The following is a 15,936-nucleotide window of genomic DNA, read 5'->3' as shown; positions in this document are numbered from 1 at the left end:
CCATGTGTGGCGAGGTGGCGATGGGAATGAATAAAGGCAAAGGCAGACAGTGTGAATTGTGTGCATGGTATATTGTATATGTCTGTGTGTGTATATATATGGTACATTGAGATGTATAGGTATGTATATTTGCGTGTGTGGACGTGTGTGTATATACATGTGTATGGGGTGGGTTGGGCCATTTCTTTCGTCTGTTTCTTTGCACTACCTCGTAAACGCGGGAGACAGCGACAAAGCATAATAAATAAATAAAATAATATTCATACTTGCTGCCTTCATCCATTTCCATCACCACCCTGCCACACATAAAACAGCATCCCCCCCATGAGGTAGCGCTAGGAAAAGATAAAAATGCCACATTCATTTACACTCAGTCTCTAGCTGTCATGTGTAATGCACTGAAACCACAGCTCCCTTTCCACATCCAGGCCCCACAAACCTTTCCTTGGTTTACCACAGATGCTTCACAAGCCCTAGTTCAATCAATTGACAGCACATAGACCATGGTATACCACATCATTCCAATTCACTCCATTCCTTGCACGCCTTTCACCCTCCTGTATGTTCAGGCCCCAATCGCTTAAAATCTTTTTCACTTCATCCTTCCACCTCCAATTTGGTCTCCCGCTTCTCCTCATTCCCTCTACCTTTGACTCATATATCCTCACTCATTCTCTCCATGTGACCAAACCATTTCAACACACCCTCTTCTGCTCTCTCAATCACACTCTTTTTATTACCTGGGGATAGGGGAGAAAGAATACTTCCCACGTATTCCCTGCGTGTCGTAAAAGGCGACTAAAAGGGGAGGGAGCGGGGGGCTGGAAATCCTTCCCTCTCATTTTTTTTTTTTTTTTTCCAAAAGAAGGAACAGAGAATTGGGCCGGGTGAGGGTATTCCTTCAAGGCCCAGTCCTCTGTTCTTAACGCTACCTCGCTAATGTGGGAAATGGCGAATAGTTTGAAAAAAAAAAAAAAAAAAAAAAAAATCTCTCTTACCCTTTCATTACTTACTAGATCAAACCACCTTACACCACATATTGTCCTCAAACATTTCATTTACAACACATCCACCCTCCTCTGCACAACCCTATCTATAGCCCATGCCACTATTCCTTCAAACATACCCATTTTTGCTTTCCAAGATAACGTTCTCACCTTCCACGCATTCTTCAATGCTCCCTGAACCTTCGCCCCCGCCTCCACCCTGTGACTCACTTCTGCTTCCATGGTTCCATCCGCTGCTAAATCCACTCCCAGATATCTAAAACAATTTACTTCCTCCAGTTTTTCTCCATTCAAACTTACCTCTCAATTAACTTGTCCCTCAACCCTACTGAACCTAATAACCTTGCTGTTATTCACATTTACTCTCAGCTTTCTTCTTTCACACACTGTACCAAACTCAGTCACCAACTTCTGCAGTTTCTCACCCAAATCAGCCAACAGCGCTGCATCATCAGAACAGCAACTGATTCACTTCCCAAGCCCTCTCAATCACAACTGACTGCATACTTGCCCCTCTCTCCAAAATTCTTGCATTCACCTCCCTAACCACCCCATCAATAAACAAATTAAACAACCATGAAGACGTCATGCACCCCTGCCATAAACCGACGCTGACTGGGAACCAATTACTTTCCTCTCTTCCTACTTGTACACATACCTTACATCCTTGATAAAAACTTTTCAATGCTTCTAGCAACTTACCTTCCACACCATATACTCTTAAGACCTTCCTCAAAGCATCTCTATCAACCCTATTATATGCCTTCTCCAGATCCATAAATGCTACATACACATCCATCTGTTTTTCTAAGTATTTCTCACATACATTCTTCAAAGCAAACACCTGATCCTCGCATCCTCTACCACTTCTGAAACCACCCTGCTCTTCCCCAGTTTGATGCTCTGTACATGCCTTTACCCTCTCAATCAATACCCTCCCGTATAATATCCCAGGAATACTCAATACTAATATTCTTTTATCCATTTCTTCTTAATAAAGGCATGAAGTTAGAGAATAAGATGCTAAACAGTGCTTTTACTTTCGTATTTGAGTTGGAAAAAGTTATATTTTACCCACAGTAATCATGAGTGGTAAGAAGATGAGGGCTGCGACTGATGCAGATATTGTAGCCATTTTGGTACCATCTGAGATTGGGAGTGAGTTTAATGACACTGATAACTATGATGTGTCAGAAGTACAACTGGGTGATGAGGAGGTGGAAACACATGACCCAATTCTATCAACAAATACAGCTACATTAGTTCTTGTACACAAATGGCTTGAGACTGAGAATAACCAAAACCAGAACCTCCCATATTTAGACTGCATTTTACTTATGGGAAAAACCTGATAAGTAGCTAGGGGTATCAGATTTCAAGTTTTATACATTAGCCAAATTTTTATCAGATTAAGATTTAAGTAACTCTATAAAAATAATATTATATTTTGTACTGTCATTATCATAATTACACTAAACAGTAGGTTCAAGGTAAAAACCACAACAAAATAACAGCTTTAATTAATCCCCCCAAATTGTCATTCTTCAAAGATCCTTCACTTGTTATACAGATAGTGGTATTGTATAATGCATGTTAGTTTTCCTTTTTTTATCATTATAGAAAATGAGTTTAGATGTTTGTTGACATAGTTGGGTCAGTTGAGAGGGTAAAAAATTTTTCACATTTTTTGGACTTTTTGTAACAATTTTTTCTATCTAGTATGAATTATCCCTGGGGATAGGGGATTAAGAATACTTCCCACGTATTCCCTGCGTGTCGTAGAAGGTGACTAAAAGGGGAGGGAGCGGGGGGCTGGAAATCCTCCCCTCTCTTTTTTTTTTTCCAAAAGAAGGAACAGAGGGGGCCAGGTGAGGATATTCCAAAAAAGGCCCAGTCCTCTGTTCTTAATGCTACCTCGCTAACGCAGGAAATGGCGAATAGTTTAAAAAAAAAAAAAATGAATTTAAGGAGGTCTCATCATGCCAAATTTAAAAATATATCTCATATTCAAAGAATCATAAATAAAGAATAATTTAATTTTTTTGTTGGATGACTTACACCTGGGGAACCAGCCCAAAATTAATCTAAGAACCAAAGGGTGATGTAATATTCCTTTGCCTGCTTTGATTCAAACAAAGGTGACTTTCACTTTAAAATATCCCATGCATTAATTGCCACCTGATATCCTTTCTATGTCCCTAGATGACCTATAAATGACTGACCAGCCTCACTCTTCAAAAAATTTATCAGGTTACTGATGCAAAATCAAGGAGTTCGACCCAATGGAAAATATTGCCTTTCTTTCATATTTGACTAAATTATGAATGTATGTTCACTACTGAAGTTGTATTTACATATTATAAAGTATTAAGAGTGCATGTGTTTGTTTGAAGAATGTATGTGAGAAATACTTAGAAAAGCAAATGGATTTGTATGTAGCATTTATGGATCTAGAGAAGGCATATGATAGAGTTGATAGAGGTGCTCTGTGGAAGGTATTACGAATATATGGTGTAGGAGGCAAGTTGTTAGAAGCAGTGGAAAGTTTCTATCAAGGATGTAAGGCATGTGTACGTGTAGGAAGAGAGGAAAGTGATAGGTTCTCAGTGAATGTAGGTTTGAGGCAGGGGTGTGTGATGTCTCCATGGTTGTTTAATTTGTTTATGGATGGGGTTGTTAGGGAGGTGAATGCACGAGTTTTTGGAAAGAGGGGCAAGTATGCAGTCTGTTGTGGATGAGAGAGCTTGGGAAGTGAGTCAGTAGTTGCTCGCTGATGATACAGCGCTGGTGGCTGATTCGTGTGAGAAACTGCAGAAGCTGGTGACTGAGTTTGGTAAAGTGTATGAAAGAAGAAAGCTGAGAGTAAATGTTAATAAGAGCAAGGTACAGTAGGGTTGAGGGACAAGTCAATAGGGAGGTAAGTTTGAACGGAAAAAAACTGGAGGAAGTAAAGTGTTTTAGATATCTGGGAGTGGATTTGGCAGCGGATGGAACCATGGAAGTGGAAGTGAATCATAGGATGGGGAAGGGGGCAAAAGTTCTGGGAGCGTTGAAGAATGTGTGGAAATCGAGAACATTATCTCGGAAAGCAAAAATGGGTATGTTTGAAGGAATAGTGGTTCCAACAATGTTATATGGTTGCGAGGCATGGGCTATGGATAGAGTTGTGCGGAGGAGGGTGGATGTGCTGGAAATGAGATGTTTGAGGACAATATGTGGTGTGAGGTGGTTTGATCGATTAAGTAACAATAGGGTAAGAGAGATGTGTGGTAATAAAAAGAGTGTGGTTGAGAGAGCAGAAGAGGGTGTGTTGAAATGGTTTGGTCACATGAAGAGAATGAGTGAGGAAAGATTGACCAAGAGGATATACGTGTCAGAGGTGGAGGGAACAAGAAGTGGGAGACCAAATTGGAGGTGGAAAGATGGAGTGAAAAAGATTTTGAGTGATCGGGGCCTGAACATGCAGGAGGGTGAAAGGTGTGCAAGGAATAGAGTGAACTGGAACGATGTGGTATACCGGGGTCGACATGCTGTCAATGGATTGAACCAGGGCATGTGAAGTGTCTGGGGCAAACCATGGTAGGTTCTGTGGGGCCTGGATGTGAAAAGGGAGCTGTGGTTTCGGTGCATTATTACATGACAGCTAGAGACTGAATGTGAACGAAAGTGGCCTTTGTTGTCTTTTCCTAGCGCTACCTCGCGCACATTTGGGGGGAGGGGGTTGTTATTTTCGTGTGTGACGGGGTGGTGATGGGAATGAATTAAGGCAGACAGTATGAATTATGTACATGTGTATATGTGTATATGTCTGTGTGTGTATATATATGAATACATTGAGATGTATAGGTATGAGTATTTGCGTGTGTGGACGTGTATGTATATACATGTGTATGTGGGTGGGTTGGGCCTTTCTTTCATCTGTTTCCTTGCGCTACCTCGCTAATGCGGGAGACAGCGACAAAGCAAAATAAATATGTGTGCATATATATTCATGACATCAAGCAATCTCAAGCACAGAGAATTTGAAAGTCTGACTACACCTTTTAAGCAAAGTTGTTTCATGAACATTTTGTATTTCTAATATAGATGTGGCAAATTTTTTCACAATAATGTAGCCCCCTATGCTCACATAATGACAGATTGCTTAGTGACAGGTTTTCCGGGAAAGTAACTCCATCATTAAGTAAGTCTGAGGTATCTTTTTTTCTATTTTGTCTATCTTAATACTGTTGTTCCACTTCTTATGATTAATATCTTTCATTTCAAATATAACTGATATGATTTTCTTCCAAGCTGTAAATGAACTGCAGTTAAAACAACTACCCCAGTGGAGAGTTGGATTCCTGAACACACACAGCTTTTGTCATGTTTTTTTTTCTACATATCCAACTACAAGCTTAAATACACAGGATTTTGGTGACCTGAATCAGATTTTTTGTGGTTATTCTAAAAATTCCTAAACTTCTGATATTTTCCGAACTATATTCTTCAGTTTTTGCTGGTCTACCAGCAGACTTCTGTCCTCATAAAAATTTGCTGATTTACTTTTCTTTAAGGCCTTACTTTGAAATCACTTTGAAATTTAGAAACTATCAGTCAAATATGATGGATACTAATACAGTAAAAAAGCAAAAAGTAAGATATCAACCCATCAGTTCTTGTAATTTAGGTGCAAAGGTTCTCAGCCATCATGTTGCATTATACCCACTGTGATTCTACAAGTTTCTGATTATTGTTCAATGTTATTCATTTCCCAGAAAAATAGGTGCCCTAGCAGTTTATAAACAAAATATGCCAGCCACTTACTACCTGGAATTTAACTCAGGTTTTGAGATCATGCTGATTACTTTTGGCATGCATTACCATTAAATCATGTTTTTGAAAACTGTCTTCATTAACTAAAAATAGGCTTCAATAACTTACCTGCAATACTGACAGACTTTACGGTTTTGCTTAGAAATAGGGCAGGTTTTGTTATCAGGACACTGAAAACTTTTGTAGGCACCACTCTGCACTGATCGTCTGAAGAAGGCTTTACAAGAATCACAAGCCATTCCTCCAAAGTGCATGCTTCTTGCTGTGTCTCCACACACTCCACATCGTTTTTCTTCTTTTGCTTTCTCTTTTGCCTCCTTTTTCTGTCGTTTTTGACTCCTTTTATGTTCATCTGCAGCTGTTAGTGGCTCTGGGCTATGTTTTTTAATATTAACTGTGGTATCATTGTTGCTGCTAGCTGGAGAAAATTCCTGGCTACTGACAGACTCACCATACAATGAATGTTCATCCTGATCATGTCTCAGAATTCCAAGTGTACCCATGAATTCTGGACTGCTGTAGCCCTCCTGGCCATCACTAGCATCACAGTTCTGCAGTACTAATGGCTGCCCAGATGAAATAAATTCTGACCCTGTATTTGCATGATTATTTGATGATACATATCCTCGTTCAGTTGGATGTCCTCCCCAGTATTGGGCATCAAAATTTCTTTGTTGATTGCCCAAGCATAAACCATCTGTCCACCATTCTAGAGGTTCCCTTTCAGTCTCTGTTAATTTGGCATCATGCTGCTGGCCCTTGTAAGGAGGTGTCCCTGGGGTTTCACTGCTGGGATAGAAAGAGCTGCCTACAGAAGAATGGGCATCGTACCAATAGGTTGTTGTGGGGAAGGAGGGAAGGCTAAGACCTTCAACCGTTTTACCACGTGGCTGCTCGAACTGGTAGTATGCGTCCTTTGACATGCTATCTCACATCTGTGAAAAAGAATTACCCATTAATTGCAAAATCAAAAATTAAAATCTCATTTTTTCCTGAATACTTCTACCTAACACATGATTATTTGTAATCATCTAATATACTGTAAGACCTTATACAATCAGACCTCTGACAAAGATGTTGGGAGTCTAGCTCAACCAATCATATAAGGAAAGGAGAAACAAAAAAATATGACCATCTAGTCACCTAGCCTAGCTCAGTACTCTCAAACATGTGTTGGACCATGATTATTAACCATTAAATGCCATGATTTTTCTATGAAGACTTACAGAGCAGGTGTTGTGAGTTTTGACAAGCTTATCTTAAACAATCCACCATAATCTTAACATTTATATGGCTGCTATATGTCTCTTTATCACAACAGGTTCTTATTACAGAGGCTACCACTCAGGAAGTAGTTCTGAAGTGTAGGTGTTTATGTATAAATAAATGTGTATAAGGGTGTTACTGGACTCTACCTGCATGAGGTTACAATATGAGTGAAAAGTTAACTTTAGTGTGGCAATATTATCAGATGTACAGTCTCATCAAATGACTTCTTATTCCAAAGAAATCAATGATTTCCCTGCCAATAGAAGTAGTGTAGCCTTGGAACTGCAGCCTGGAAACAGGGCCCTGGGGCAATCATATATGTAATTTATTCATCTGTTCCTGGTGCTAACTCACTAATGTGGGAAATGCTAGACGTATGAAAATAGATAAATGTATTTATTTGTATAAGTATGTGTAGATAGTGACCATAAGGACTACAAAAGTGTCATTCAGTACATGTAAGTCATGAAACTTACCCTTCTAGCCCTTCACCCACAGCCTCTACCAGGGAAATTATGCATTATTTTTAGGGTTATCTCATGGCTTACTTGTTTTTATATATCCTTTACATCTCCATGTGTTTCTTCCAGCCCGTGATCTACCCAAACCTCCCATCTCCCTTTATCCACCAACCGTTGCCAAGGCCTTGATACATTAACTTTAGCATTGTACCAAAGCCACAGAAGTGATGTATTTCTTTCATCTTACAGTGGTTAACAAAAAATTTGAAGACCTTATTTTTTGTCCATTTTCAGAGCAACTTTCTTCAATTCATCTGGGGTTTAAGGGTTAATCCGTTCCTTGAGGTCAGGTCGTGTGTGTCTATATCTTATTATGTTTACTGCAATAGGCATATTTGACAAAAATTCTTGAAAATACCCATCTTTGCTTTGAGGCAAAATATACAGCTAATAAAGTTAGTAGGGGCATCCCCAGCATATTTAACAGACACTACAACCATATCTTTTTTTCATGCAGCAAAGTTTAGGCTGTGAAGAGATGTCATGGAGGCCTGTATGAGATCTGCACCCTTGCAGTTATGGGAAGTTATGACTCTCTTACAAAATAATAGGTATCTGTGATGAAAATCCTCAGTAATCATATTTTTCTTATGATAAAACACTTCCAAAAATACCACACATTTCACTATGTATGCCTGACAGTACTCCTGGCATACCTCATGTGCCTGGCAGCAGAACAGCATATGTTAAAGATGTTTACCATGTAAATAATTTCACTAACTTGAGTTTTGAGATGTAAGTTCATCTATTTAAAACATTTTTTCAGTCATCTGTAATAACAAATTTATGGATTCTTTTTAGTATATTCAACAATATCTGGAACACAAAATGCATAGTGGATATTAGGACTGCTGCAGTCAAAGGGTTAATTTGCCACTCTTTTACCATTTGAAAATTACCAAGATCTGAGTGATGGTGTGAGGAGACTGGCATAACAATCTTAAAGTCTCCATGGATAGTGCTGAAGTAGGTGAACATTATACCAGTAAAGTAAAAAGCAACACAAAAGAAAAATTATTGCTATCTTAATTATACATCACCTACAGCTACTCCCCACCACCATGTTTGGAGCAAGGTACCCATGACTGCTATCACATCCATAAAATGATTTTATTGTCACACATTAAATCTGCAAGGGATGGAGCAATTTTGCTTACCCATGACATGCTATGAGTTGTCACACCATCATCTCATTTTAAAGTCCTCCTTCCACCAATCATCTTTTCACTAAGTAACTATTTATCCCTGGGGATAGGGGAGAAAGAATACTACCCATGTATTCCCTGTATGTAGTAGAAGGTGACTAAAAAGGGCAGGAGCAAGTGGTTAGAAATCTTCTCTTCCTGTATTACTCTCCAAAAGAAAAAACTGAACAAGAGGCTAAGTGAAGATTTTTTTCCCCTGTAAGGCTGTCATCTGTTCTTGATGCTACCTTACTCATGCAGGATATGGCAAGCATGTATGAGTAAAAAACTATTTTGATAAAGCAAACAGGGCACCCTACCTAATAATTTGACCTTGGTCCTCTTGCTTGTTAAGAAAGTATATTGATTACTAAATCTTGGATATACTTTTTGTCAATACCAATCAAAAAAGGCAATGTAAACATAATGACAAAACAAATCCTAACGTACATTAAGGGTCTTTAACCTTCTGTTACCTTGATATTTTCATTCACACTCACCATGCACACTTGAACCTTAATAAGCATATCAGTGCATTCACCAAAACTACATATCCATGTTCCAATAGCTGTACCTTTTCTGTGCCAACTACTCATGAGCACCCAAAGCTTCTCATGCATCATCATCTGTAATAGGACACCCTCTGCCTATATCTGAGTACCCAGCATATGTACCCATGCTTTAGTACATGAGTTTGTACACTAACCACATGTACCCACATTCCATCATTTGTACCCATGCCCCACCACATGTTCTCATGCTTCACCCATACGCAGACACCCAACAATTACACCAAAACCTACAGCATATGCACCAATCCCTTATCTTATCTATGTTCTGTCACATACACCTGCACATCTAAATATAACTATGTTCAACTACATGTGCATTCACACCCACCACATGTGCCCATGCATACTTTTCCAACTGTGTCAGCATGTCCACATCTCACCTGTCCTTGAACTTGACCACATATATCCATGCTACAATATCCAGTCCTTGCTTCCAACTACATCTACACATGTTCCATCACTTGTATTTGCACTTAAACAAATGTAATTACCCTTCACCACCTACACCTATAGCCAACCAAGCATAACCATGCTCCATCACTTGCTCCTATACTCAACAAAAAAAAGTGGATGGGACAAATTGAAAAAAGACCTTAATACAATAATTATCTTGCAGCAAATAAGCAACATGATTCCATGTTCATAAAGGACTTGGGAGTTGGCATTATCCCTAACCTGTTGCTAGAGTCCCACTGCGGGAGAAAAATTATGGAGACAAACCAAGTTTCAAATATCAGCATAGCACTTTAGTATATGCATAAGGAAGTATTTAGCAAGCTGTTCATATCCCTCATAAGGTCATAACTAGAATATTCTTCTCAAGTTCAGTCAAGGTACCTAAAGAAGCACAAGGAGCTAAAGAGAATGTCTAGAGGATGGCAAAAAAGATGGCACCGGAATTAAGATAGCTGAGTTACAGGGAAAGATTAGAGGCTTTAGATCTGCCAAGCTTGGAAAAGAGGAGAGTGATGGAATACTTAATCACAAACTTATGTATTAAACTCAAATTGACGGTGAAGACAGTGAACCACTCTTTGAGAGATGTAGGAATATAGCAACCAGAGGACATTAACGTAAAGTTAATAAAGAAAAATAAAGAATCTTGTTAAAGAAAATGTGAAGTACTTTTATAGTATAAGAGCAGTGGGTAAACTGAACAAACAAACTGATGCAGAAAGCATATATACATTTTCTCTGCCTCCTGTACCTGCACCCAAACAAATGTAACCATGCTTCACCACCTTTATCTGTCGCCAGCCACATGTAACCATGCTTCATTACCTATAACTATATAACCACCACATATAACCATGCTCCACCATCACTGTCTGTACTCATTACATGCATACTCCACCAGCTGAAGTTGCTTACACGACTCATTATCAGTCCCTGTATATGATCATATGCAACTATGTTCCACTACCTGTTCTTGTATCCAGTCACATGCACTGATGCTCCATCACCTAGCCCCACCATTTCTACCTGTGTTGTATCATATGTACTTGAACATCTATTGCATTTCTTTTTTTATGATAGGTGAGATGGCATTAGTAGAAATTGCATGCCCTAGTCAGGGCCAAAGCTAAATGAGGGGAGAATGAACAGCATGGTTGGCTGTGAGCTGACTGCCCTGATTAGGACTCATACTTATGCAGGTCTGAGCACAATCCACGGTAAGCAACGCCAACCACGACACCATGGAAGGTCATGTCATGCTCCACATGTAACTAAAAACCTACCACATTCACATGTGCTCCCCCAACCATAACTATACCCCACCCAAGCCCATCATCCGCACTAGCCTTAAAACCCATATTTGCATCCAAAGCCATTTACCTGGTGTCCAATCATTTTGACATAGCTTTAGAGGACCTTCTACATATAAGTGCACTGAGATATTTTTTTTTTAATTTTCCAAAAGAAGGAACAGAGAAGGGGGCCAGGTGAGGATATTCCCTCAATGGCCCAGTCCTCTGTTCTTAACGCTACCTCACTAACGCGGGAAATGGCGAATAGTTTGAAAAAAAAAAAAAAAAAAAATGTGCTTGTATGGGCATTTATGTATATATATAAGCATATGAATAGATGGGCCATTCTTCGTCTGTTTCCTGGCACTACCTTGCTGACAAGGGAAACAGCGATTAATTACAATAAATATATATATTTTTATTTATTTATCTATTACACTTAGTCGCTGTCTCCCACGTTAGCGAGGCAGCGCAAAGAAACAGATGAAAGAATGGCCCAACCCACCCACATACACATGTATATACGTAAACGCCCACACACGCACATATACATACCTATATACTTCAACGTATACATACACAAACATATACATATATACACATTCATACTTGCTGCCTTCATCCATTCCTGTTGCCACCCCACCACACATGAAATGGAACCCCCCCTCCCCAAGTACGCACGCAAGGTAGCGCTAGGAAAAGACAACAAAGGCCACATTCGTCCACACTCAGTCTCTAGCTGTCATGTGTAATGCACCGAAACCACAGCTCCCCTCCACATCCAGACCCCACAAAACTTTCCACGGTTTACCACAAATGCTTCACACTCCCTGGTCCAATCCATTGACAGCATGTTGACCCCAGTATACCTCATCGTTCCAAATCACTCTTCTTTTCTGAAAAACTCAACAAATCTTCACCTACACAAGATAATGATCAGACGTCCCTTCAGTTGCCCCTCTCAGCACATTAACATCCAAAAGTCTCTCTTTCACGCTCCTATCAATTAACACGTAATCCAATAATGCTCTCGGGCCATCTCTCCTACTAACATATGTATACTTATATATATATATCTCTTAAACAAGGTATTCCCAATCACCAGTCCATTTTCAGCACACAAATCTACAAGCTCTTCACCATTTCTATTTACAACACTGAACACCCCATGTACACTGATAATACCCTCAATTGCCACATTACTCACCTTAGGTGTGAAGAGAGTCATGAGAGTAAGTGAGCTTGGAAAGGAGACTTGTGTGAGGAAGTACCAGGAGAGATTGAGTGCAGAATGGAAAAAGGTGAGAGCAAATGATGTAAGGGGAGTGGGGGAGGAATGGGATGTATTTAGGTAAGCAGTGATGGCTTGCACAAAAGATGCTTGTGGCATGATAAATGCAGTAGGTGGGCAGATTAGCAAGGGTAGTGAGTGGTGGGATGAAGAAGTAAGATCATTAGTGAAAGAGCAAAGAGAGGCGTTTGGACGAGTTTTGCAGGGAAGTAGTGCGAAGGAGTGAGAGATGTATAAAAGAGGAAAGAGGTCAAGAGAAAGGTGCAAGAGGTGAAAAAGAGGGCAAATGAGAGTTGGGGTGAGAGAGTATCATTAAATTTTAGGGAGAATAAAAAGATGATTTGGAAGGAGGTAAATAAAGTGCATAAGACAAGAAAACAAATGGGAATATTTTTGAAGGGGGCTAATGGGGAGGTAATAACCTGTAGTGGTGAAGTGAGGAGATGGAGTGAGTATTTTGAGGGTTTGTTGAATGTGTTTGATGATAAAGTGGCAGACATGGGATGTTTTGGTCGAGGTGGTGTGTAAAGTGAGAGGGTCAAGGAAAAAGGTTTGGTAAACAGAGAAGAGGTAATGAAAGCTTAGTGGAAGATGAAAGCTGGTAAGGCAGTTGGTTTAGATGGTATTGCAGTGTAATTTAATAAAAAAAAAGGGGGTGACTGTGTTGTTGACTGGTTGGTAAGGATATTCAATGTATGGATGGTTCATGGTGAAGTGCCTGAGGATTGGCGGAATGCATGCATAGTGCCTTTGTACAAAGGCAAAGGAGATAAAGGTGAGTGTTCAAATTACAGAGGTATAAGTTTCTTGAGTATTCCTGGGAAATTAAGTGGGAGGGTATTGACTGAGAGGGTAAAGGCATGTATGGAGGATCAGATTGGGGAAGAGCAGAGTGGTTTCAGAAGTGGGAGAGGATGGGTGGATCAGGTGTTTGCCTTGAAGAATGTATGTGAGAAATACTTAGAAAAACAGATGGATTTGCATATAGCATTTATGGATCTGGAGAAGGCATATGATAAGAGTTGGCAGAGATGCTCTGTGCAAGGTATCAAGAGTATATGGTGTGGGAGGTAAGTTGCTAGAAGCAGTGAAATGTTTTTATCGAGGATGTAAGGCATGTGTACAAGTAGGTAGAGAGGAAAATGATTGGTTCCCAGTGAATGTCGGTTTGCGGCAGGGGTGCTTGATGTCTCCATGGTTGTTTAATTTGTTTATGGATCGGGTTGTTAGAGAGGTGAATACAAGAATTTGGAGAAAGGGGCAAGTATGCAGTCTGTTGTGGATGAGAGGGCTTGGAAAGTGAGTCAGTTGTTGTTCACTGGTGATACAGCGCTGGTGGCTGATTTGGGTGAGAAACTGCAGAAGTTGGTGACTGAGGATGGTAAAACGTGTGAAAGAAGAAAGCTGAGAGTAAATGTGGATAAGAGCAAGGTAATTACGTTAAATAGGGTCGAGGAACAAGTTAATTTGGTGGTAAGTTCGAATGGAGAAAAACTGGAGGAAATGAAGTGTTTTAGCTATCTGGGAGTGGATTTAGCAGCAGATGGAACCATGGTAGTGAAAGTGAGTCACAGGGTGGGAGACGGGGCGAAGGTTCTGGGAGTGTTCAGGAATGTGTGGAAAGTGACAACGTTATCTCAGAGAGTAAAAATGGGTATGTTTGAAGGAATAGTGGTTCCAACAATGTTATACGATTATGAGGCATGGGCTGTAGATAAGGTTGTGCGGAGGAGGGTGGATGTGTTGGAAATGAAATGTTTGAGGGCAATATGTTGTGTGAGGTGGTTTGATCGAGTAAGTAATGAAAAGGTGAAAGAGATATGTGCTAATAAGAAGAGTGTGGTTGAGAGAGCAGAAGAGAGTGTATTGAAATGGTTTGATCATATGGAGAGAATGAGGGAGGAAAGATTGATAAAAAGGATACATGTCAGAGGTGGAGGGATCAAGGAGAAGTGGGAGACCAAATTGGAGGTGGATATGGGGATAGGGGAGAAAGAATACTTCCCACGTATTCCCTGTGTGTCGTAGAAGATGAATAAAAGGGAAGGGAGCGGGGAGCTGGAAATCTTCCCCTCTCAGTTTTTTTCTATTTTCCAAAAGAAGGAACAGAGAAGGGGGCCAGGTAAGGATATTCCCTCAAAGGTCTAGTCCTCTGTTCTTAACGCTACCTTCCTAATGTGGGAAATGGCGAATAGTATTAAAGAAAAAAGAAAGATATATATATATATATATACACATACATACATATATATTCCTATGAATCCACGGGGAAAATGAAACATGAAAAGTTCCCAAGTGCACTTTCATGTAATAATCACATCATCAGGGGAGACACGAGAGAAATATACCAGTCAGTTGATATACATCGAAGAGACGAAGCTAGGACGATATTTGGTAAACATGTGATTGTCCAAAACATACAACGTTTACCAAATGTATATATATGTATATGTATATATATGTATATGTATATATATATATATATATATATATATATATATATATATATATATATATATATATATATATATATATATATATGTGAGAAATACTTAGAAAAGCAAATGGATTTGTATGTAGCATTTATGGATCTGGAGAAGGCATATGATAGAGTTGATAGAGATGCTCTGTGGAAGGTATTAAGAATATATGGTGTGGGAGGAAAGTTGTTAGAAGCAGTGAAAAGTTTTTATCGAGGATGTAAGGCATGTGTACGTGTAGGAAGAGAGGAAAGTGATTGGTTCTCAGTGAATGTAGGTTTGCCGCAGGGGTGTGTGATGTCTCCATGGTTGTTTAATTTGTTTATGGATGGGGTTGTTAGGGAGGTAGATGCAAGAGTTTTGGAAAGAGGGGCAAGTATGAAGTCTGTTGGGGATGAAAGAGCTTGGGAAGTGAGTCAGTTGTTGTTCGCTGATGATACAGCGCTGGTGGCTGATTCATGTGAGAAACTGCAGAAGCTGGTGACTGAGTTTGGTAAAGTGTGTGGAAGAAGAAAGTTAAGAGTAAATGTGAATACGAGCAAGGTTATTAGGTACAGTAGGGTTGAGGGTCAAGTCAATTGGGAGGTGAGTTTGAATGGAGAAAAACTGGAGGAAGTGAAGTGTTTTAGATATCTGGGAGTGGATCTGGCAGCGGATGGAACCATGGAAGCGGAAGTGGGTCATAGGGTGGGGGAGGGGGCGAAAATTCTGGGGGCCTTGAAGAATGTGTGGAAGTCGAGAACATTATCTCGGAAAGCAAAAATGGGTATGTTTGAAGGAATAGTGGTTCCAACAATGTTGTATGGTTGCGAGGCGTGGGCTATGGATAGAGTTGTGCGCAGGAGGATGGATGTGCTGGAAATGAGATGTTTGAGGACAATGTGTGGTGTGAGGTGGTTTGATCGAGTGAGTAACGTAAGGGTAAGAGAGATGTGTGGAAATAAAAAGAGCGTGGTTGAGAGAGCAGAAGAGGGTGTTTTGAAGTGGTTTGGGGACATGGAGAGAATGAGTGAGGAAAGATTGACCAAGAGGATATATGTGTCAGAGGT

The 15,936-nt window shown here is 39.9% G+C and overlaps 1 protein-coding gene across 2 annotated transcripts in view; it reads right to left on the bottom strand.

The window, feature by feature from the left end:
* LOC139758437 (uncharacterized) overlaps positions 1 to 15,936 on the bottom strand; it is a 247,495-nt gene that overhangs the window by 20,457 nt on the left and 211,102 nt on the right. For both annotated transcript variants that reach the window (XM_071679843.1, XM_071679842.1), the window contains one exon: positions 5,931 to 6,757. In XM_071679843.1, the coding sequence (XP_071535944.1) occupies positions 5,931 to 6,745 (815 nt within the window). In that variant the 5' untranslated portion in view covers positions 6,746 to 6,757. The remainder of the gene's footprint in view (positions 1 to 5,930; positions 6,758 to 15,936) is intronic.

Source organism: Panulirus ornatus, chromosome 30 (genome assembly GCF_036320965.1).
Source record: "Panulirus ornatus isolate Po-2019 chromosome 30, ASM3632096v1, whole genome shotgun sequence".
Lineage (NCBI taxonomy): Eukaryota > Metazoa > Arthropoda > Malacostraca > Decapoda > Palinuridae > Panulirus > Panulirus ornatus.
The sequence above is the reverse complement of the archived record's forward strand: the minus strand, read 5'-3'. Positions and strand labels throughout refer to the sequence as shown.